Genomic DNA, 7,699 nt, shown 5'->3' with positions numbered 1-7,699 from the left:
CGTTTGGTTAGTAGTAAAGTAGGTAGGACGGTCGGGTAGGGAGTAGACTAGTCCTCTCCTCCTACTCTAACTCTAGACTAACTAAGGTACGACGTAGACTCAGATAGCGCTCGTGTAGCTTGTGCAAAATTCAAAACAAACAAACAAACTTACTGACTTAGTTTAGGTTACCACATGGCTAGATTATTCTCTTGATATTTTAGCTTGTTGAACTATTTGCTTCCCACTCCATACCTACATCCCACTATTTTTGAATCTCCAAATGGCCTCTTTCTTGTATTCTCTTGTTTTTCCAGTGGTATCATGAGTTGATTTCTCAATCAGGAGAATCTCGGCAGCAAGAGTCGATTAGGGCTCTGACTTTGAACATTACATTTGGTTGCTCTTCTGCTTTTAGTATTCCAGTTAGTAATAGCTGTCTTTCTGCATTACTCTCTCTTTTTTTCTATTTTATTTCTCAACACTCTAATTTTGCTTCTTATTACTTTTGCTTCTTTCAAGTTACATAATATAGAAGCAAGTGAGGTGGACATTCTCAACTTAGAAAATTACTTTTTTCCTGAGCAGCCCCTCCACTCTGTCTTTGAGGAACCATCTAGGATCTTTTGTTCAACTGTGTGTTCATTATATTCTTTAATTTAGATTTATTTTTTTTTATTATTCAGTTTCATCCTTCTTCTCAACTTCTGGCTTTTCAAGCTTCTTTTCCTTTTGATTCAATTTGTGTTGAAATTTTGTATAAAGAAGTTTTGAAAGTTTTTATTTTAAAAGTGTATGTTAAAGCAGGTCACTGCTCTTCAACAGGCTTTTATTCTTGTTTGTTTGTAATACCAAAAAAACCAGGAGATTGGAAACTGGTAGTAAATCTTTCGTGTCTTAATCATTATCTTTTTCATTTCAAGATAAAGAATGAGGATTTTATGGAAGTTACTTTGTGGTTTTTTTGGATGATGAAAGTGGATATCAAGGATACTTATCTACATGTTGTGACTCATCCATCTTAACATTTTATTTGCTTTTTTCATTTCAGAATGGTTAATCAGCCTATGACTTTCCTTTTCATTCTGGCTTCAGCTTCTTATGTCTTTGTATTTATAGCAAAACAGTTGTTGACATTCTAAACCATGCAAATATTTGTTTTTAGCACTACATGGATGATTAGCTTATTCTCATTCACTTGTCACTTCAGTTGTTGATTCACTCTTATTTGATCACACAGTTAGTTTCTTCTCTGGAATGGATTGTATACGACTACAAGTCTCAACTTGTACTTACTCGATACCTGGTGCATCTGGGATTATGGATAAACAAATTTTAAGAAACTCTTCACCCATATCTTTTGACTTTGCAATTCTCCAAACCTCAGGAGCATATACTTCTCTCCTGTATCTGCTAAAGATATCCTCCCTGATTTGGATATGATGTCTTCTGTTTACAAGGGGATTCCCTTGGGTTGAGCTCACAAGGGACACCTTCAATGAATTTTTGCCTCTTGGTAGCATTTATCTTCAGGCCTGTTATCTCTCGGAACTTCCCCCTCTCCTACTACACTTTATTATTTACTATCAACTTTGGCTCAGTTGAGAATTTACTACTGTAGGTTCTCCTTTTCTTCCACCTTATCCAGATATGACCTCTCTAAATATGAGGTGCTTTATTGAGGGAACATCATCTTTTGGGCTTGTGGTCTCCTCAAGAACCTGTTTCTCATATCAGTATTTTGGAATTTTGGGCAGTTCAGTTTGCTTGTCAAGAGTTCCTAACCCTTGTTACAGTACCACTGTAATTTATATCATATGGACAGTTCTACTATGGTGGTGTATCTCAACACTCGGGAAGGAACTCAATCCCACAATTTTTGTTTTGCTGTGGTCTTCCTTCTTACTTATCTCCATTAGTATTGTGCATGTCTTTGAGTATGTCATGTGCTTAGTGTTATGAACATTCTTGCATATTCTCTTTCTAGGGATCATTGGCTTCCTGCAGTGCAGAACCTTCAGTGTTTAAATGATTGTACCAATGGATTGATTATCCTCTGATTGTTATAATTGCAATGGTGGATAGCCATCATCTACTTTACTGGTACCCATTTGCAGACTCCACTTCTCTAGCAGTGAATGCTTTGAATCAGTCTTGGGAGAATGGTTTTTCTGTGTACCTAACTTCTTCCTCGGGTATTGGCCAAGAGTATTTCATCAAATTCTTAAGTTTTTCTCATTGCTTCACATTGACCAACTCAACCATGGTTTCCCCTAATATGTCATTTATCTTAAGGGGATCCTATTGTGCTGCTACTTTGGGAACATCATCAACACCAGGCTCAAACAAATGGTTGTCATGAAGTCCTTTATTAGAGAAGCTGAATTCTCTTCTCAAATACCTTGAATGTTATCACATTCTTTCAAATGTTCATACCTGCCTGTATACCAGTCTTGTTAGCTTATCTTTAGAAGATGGTGCCTTTAGAAATTCTATTAAATTATTTTTCTCTGACTCTTAAGCAGATGGCATCATCTTTTATGTTCTTATTTCATGATCATGGCTTGTCTGTTTATTCTGTTGCAGTCTACAGAGCTGCCCTCTCCATCATCTTTAAATACCACATAGGTTGTTTCCTCTGTCATTTCAACCTTTTAATGACCTTTTTCAAGCTGTTTGCTATTTTCTTCCCCCAGTACATAGGTACCATTCACAGTGAGGCTTAAGTCATGTCATATGATGCCTTCTTCACTGAAGACATTTTCATCCATTATTTGCTTCAGTTAGGAGAAGATCTGACATTTATGCTTTCTATATTATTTGCTTTCTAGGAAAGCTCTGTAATTGTATCCTGGTAGTAAGGCCCTGACAAAGACTTGAGCTGCAAGAGAAAGTAGCCATAATTTTTACCAATAATATTACATTCTCATTCAGAAGAATGTTTCCTGTGTCCTACCTGGGCTGTTTATTGCTATATTGCACAGATGGGATCTTTCAGAGAATCTGGAAGTAGGTTTATATTTCATAATGAATCTCATTCCAGACATCGTACTTCATTCACACCAAATATGCTTTTGCAGCTGATCATCCTTTTCTACTTTGATGTACCTGTCAATGTTAAAAGTGGATTTGAGGCTACACTTTATAAAATTTGCTGTTTGACAATGTTTTTGGCTTCTGGGTCTCGGTAACTATTAGAGGACATCTTACAAGCTGGTATGTTAACAAACCTAAATACATTTCTTCAATTCTACATACCTAACTTTACTGTCTTTTCAGCCTCAGGATTTTTGCTGCCAGTTGTTATTCTATAAGCCAGATGGAATCCATAGCAGGTGTATTGTTCTCTATTAAATGCTTAATTACTACTTTGGCCCACACGTGTATTGTGTGTATGTGGTGACACTGGTATTTCTATTCTGCCCAACACCCCTGTTAGTAGCTACATTAGTGTCTGGAGCTGAGATTATGTTACTTAATTTTTTCAATTAAAGAAAAAAAAATCTTCTTTCTTAGGAGGGTATGTTTATATAGCTTATTCCAGCCAGAACTTTGAAAGGTTTTATTTACCCCTGCATTTGTCCTAATCAGATATGAATAATTTACAGTCTTTCCTTCCTGAGGGAGAATCTGGATTTATATGGATCCATCCAGTCCATACTCTTGCATGTTTATAAACCTTTGCATTTGCCCTACATATATTTACACCCTATGTACTGGTGTTCCATACAGGATGATGACTTCTGGATGTGAACAGAGGATGTTATCTGGTAGCTGATGATGCCTCAGCAGATACATTTCCCACATCTGTGTGCTTTTTGGACAATAGAGTTATCTGAAGCAGGATGCCAATTCACAATAGGTGTCTTGGATTCAACCAGGATGGAGAACAACTACCATTTTGTTATTGTTTTCTGTTTGATTTTTGATTTTCCCATTGCACTGTCCTCAAGATGTTGAACCTCATTTCTGAGATAGTTTGGGTCTTTCTTCAGTTCCTGAGAGCTTATGTATTTGTCCAGATTTGTGACTCACTGGAATTTTTAGCTTTGGATGACGTAGAGCTAAAGCCCAAAAAGTATGTTCACTCATAATTTTTGACTAAGCTGTTTCTTCAAGAACTTTTCACTACAGGAGCTGGGACACGGTATTTCTCGTACTTGTCTACACCATCACCTACGCTTTTTTGTTGGCTCCATGGGTAAACACATTACCATCCTAACTGATCCCTTTTTTGTACAGAAAGACCCATTTGTGAGTATAAAGTTTTTTTCTGAGTATTTGTAAACCAGTCTTTGTATAAAACTGATACCTCCACTCATTTCCCTTGAAACCAGTTCTAATAATCTTAATTTTCCTAGCTTCCTGCCATTTTTCATTTGTGATTATTCTGGCTTAGAGTATTTGAGATAATTCTACTGATATGATTTTTAAAATTTTTCTACGATTAAAATGAGTTTCAAACAGGTATTTACCTCTGAAATCTTTTAAGAAGGATATGTTATGTTACTTTCAAAAAAGGCTTAAATCCCTACAGTAAAAGTCTACAGATACTGACATTAAATCCATACTATGACCTTTATAGATCTTAAAACCTAGCAGTTGTGCCTTCAACATAGATATAGCACGTTAACAGCAAGTGACAGAATTTTATGTTTTTATGATTAGAGAATTTAAAACAGGTACTTACTTCTGAAATAATGAAAGCCTTTCCTTCTTGAGTTTGCTCTCATACTGTCAACCATGTTCTGAAAGTCCTTGATGCAATGTAAAGCATTCATCACTCACCCATAATTTTTCACTCTCCCATTCATGACTTATTGTACATGCATCAGGAAATCTTATGCAAGCTCTGCTTTCTTGCTATAATTCGGATTTCCAAGTTGTTGTTGTGATGGAAAACCACATATCACCCAGTTGTTCAGAAATAGGAGCAGTTGCTAAAACATCCTAGTTTTATTGCAGGCTAACATCTTACTCTAAAAAAAAAAAACTAATAATATTTTCATGAGGAAGCAAATCATAGCTCCAGAGGCTGAAATACTGAAAAAAAGAAGATTATATTCTTATCTTTTGTTTCTAGAAAAGAAGATGGCACCTTAAGGACTATGAATGCAGAAATGGTATGTTGATATTTTTTAATATATTTATCATATTTATGGTGATGTCAATCAAAAGATAGTCACAGTGGTAAGTCTACAGACTTATCATGCTATAAATTAGGTTTCGATACCTTTCGTACACAACACAGATAGCCCATACTGTAGCTTTGTGCTTATATATACTGATTACCAATTAAGATAAAAAATTTGGCTTGATTATAATTTGGTATGACAAAATGTTTATTTTTATTGTATGATGGTGATTATAAACACAATGAAAATTAAAATAAAATCTTGAGTCTTATAAAATGAACTTTATAGGAAAGTTTTAAACAAAAATAGGAAGATGTAAAAGTCAGTTATTAGAATCTGTAAGAAAGGTAAGCACATTTAATTTATTCTTAAAACTTATCATGATGAAATTTTTGAATTTTCAGAATTGTGAATTATTTACATACTGCATGTAGAAATAATATTTTATTTGCAGAAGCTATTCAACCCCTGGAAAACAATGTTTCAAATTATTTTGTCAAGTCATAAAACAGGTGTATTGAATTGACACACCTAGGCAATTTAAAGTTAAGAGTGTTGTCTATTTTGTGTAAGGATGAAAGTTAAAGAACCATGTAAAACTTTATTGTTTAATGTCACTGCCACAGGTGAAGATTATATGTTAGGAGTGCTTCACACCCTTAGTGACACATTTCCAGGAAATGAAGTCTTTATAAATAAAGTGGGTCAGTAATCAGTAAAGTATAAGATAATTTAGAAGAATATAATTATTTTACACCAAGAGACAATTATTTTTATATTTTAAGAAGATAAGTTGCATTTCTATTCATCCCAAACATTATATTTATAATGTTCAGTTTTAATATGTATAAATGATCTTTGTTTCCCAATTTTAGAAAAATCTATTTCAACATAACATATGCTGTTCTAAACAATGTCACTTATTCTATGTGTATGGCTGGGTCAAAATGTGCATATTGCTATCTTTTACAGAATTTAATTCAAAATATTTAACCTGTAGTGCAAAACGACAGAATGGACTATCTGCACTGTCCACTGCAAGAAATCTCCTGGATTTTAGCATTGTAAATTTATAAACTTACCAGTGACAGGGAGTATACATGTAGAAGTTCTTATCTAAGTCAAGTTTTCATGTTCTGTTCTTTCTTTACATTTTCAAGATACTTAATAAGTTAAGAAAACCAGCTCTTAACCAGAGGATGAGCACACTGTCAATACGTCTTCAATTGTGAAAGTGAAAAAAACAACAGAACTTTGACCATTGAGTATGAGGTGGACTAAAAACATAATATTAAGGGACTAATAGAATAAAATCAGGTTATTTAGTAATTCAGTGCATTTCACTATTATATTTGATGGTTAACACATAGTTAGTAGTTAGTTACTACTTGTCTTCATAAGTATCATGCTTTGTGACTACATAATTTTGTTAGTAATGATATCTTTTATTCAGATTTAGTAATCATGGTATTTTTTATCTTGCTGGTGCTTGGTATTCTTGCTATACAAGTAAGAGAATATGTACACATAGTCAACCCAACTACACAGTTTTTCTGTTTTATAATTTAGTCTCATATTAACTATTGTAAAAATTATAACATAGTATCACATCTGATATTCATAATTTGGTACTGACTGTAAAAATCATTTGCTGTGTATCGGCTGAAATTCATCCCTGATTGTGTGTAAAATTCATTCTAGCCATTGACATAAATTTGCTGTTTTCTGTTTGCAGTTACAAGAAACATCTGAAAATTCCTAACTAACATCTCTGTTTAGAACTGGATTTTGTGGATTTTGATACTTGTTTGATAACCAAATATTTATTATTTTATTTCCAGTTGTTGAAGACTGTTCCTGCTATTCAGAATCAGTTGGATGCATTATTGGAATTTGATGTACGTTGTTATATTTATTTTGCTCTTTTGAAAGTGTGATTTAGAAACTAATTTCGCTTGAATACTCTTTAGTTGGGCTCAATCGAATTGACCGACCAAGTTTTAGACGTTATAGTTTTGATACTACTAACTTTTAATATAGTTTGTGTATCTTCAAGAAATTTGTCAGTACTTTCAGTAAACATTACAAGTCTTTTTAGCGAACTAGAAAAAAATTTGTTTGTGTATATAAAGTCTCTCTCTCTTTTTTTTTTTTTTTCATGTTAAGGTTAAAAACACTTTTCTTTATCTCCAAAATCTTAAATTTCATTTGTGTAATCCCTAAATCTTTTAAATATATTTCAAACGTTTTTTTTTCTTCAATAAAACTTTATATTTTATTCGGTATTTTCTCTACCCTAACTATACAAGATTGGTCAGTTTGACCAACCTCATAAATAGAACAAAAAATTGAAATAAATGTAAATTACCCTTTTTATTTCCTTTCTATAATGACTTAAAACTGTAACATGAAACTATATTTGTTTATCCTAAGTAGCTTTAAACTTGTAACAATATACATATATTTATACTTACATTTTGTTTTATTGCCCTTTAAACCATGTCTAACTATTATTCGTGCTATTATAAGTTGTAAATGTGAAAATGAATAAACAAAATCCAAATCATTCCTCCTCCTTTGTTTTT

The 7,699-nt window shown here is 33.2% G+C and overlaps 1 protein-coding gene across 6 annotated transcripts in view; it reads left to right on the top strand.

Moving 5' to 3' along the window:
• LOC106459060 (phosphatidylinositol-binding clathrin assembly protein LAP-like) overlaps window positions 1-7,699 on the top strand; it is a 95,987-nt gene that overhangs the window by 27,016 nt on the left and 61,272 nt on the right. For all 6 annotated transcript variants that reach the window (XM_022385459.1, XM_022385456.1, XM_022385458.1 and 3 more), the window contains exons 5-6: window positions 5,063-5,102; window positions 6,956-7,012. In XM_022385459.1, the coding sequence (XP_022241167.1) occupies window positions 5,063-5,102; window positions 6,956-7,012 (97 nt within the window). The remainder of the gene's footprint in view (window positions 1-5,062; window positions 5,103-6,955; window positions 7,013-7,699) is intronic.

The sequence above is a fragment of the Limulus polyphemus genome, unplaced genomic scaffold (genome assembly GCF_000517525.1).
Source record: "Limulus polyphemus unplaced genomic scaffold, Limulus_polyphemus-2.1.2 Scaffold553, whole genome shotgun sequence".
NCBI lineage: Eukaryota > Metazoa > Arthropoda > Merostomata > Xiphosura > Limulidae > Limulus > Limulus polyphemus.
The sequence above is the reverse complement of the archived record's forward strand: the minus strand, read 5'-3'. Positions and strand labels throughout refer to the sequence as shown.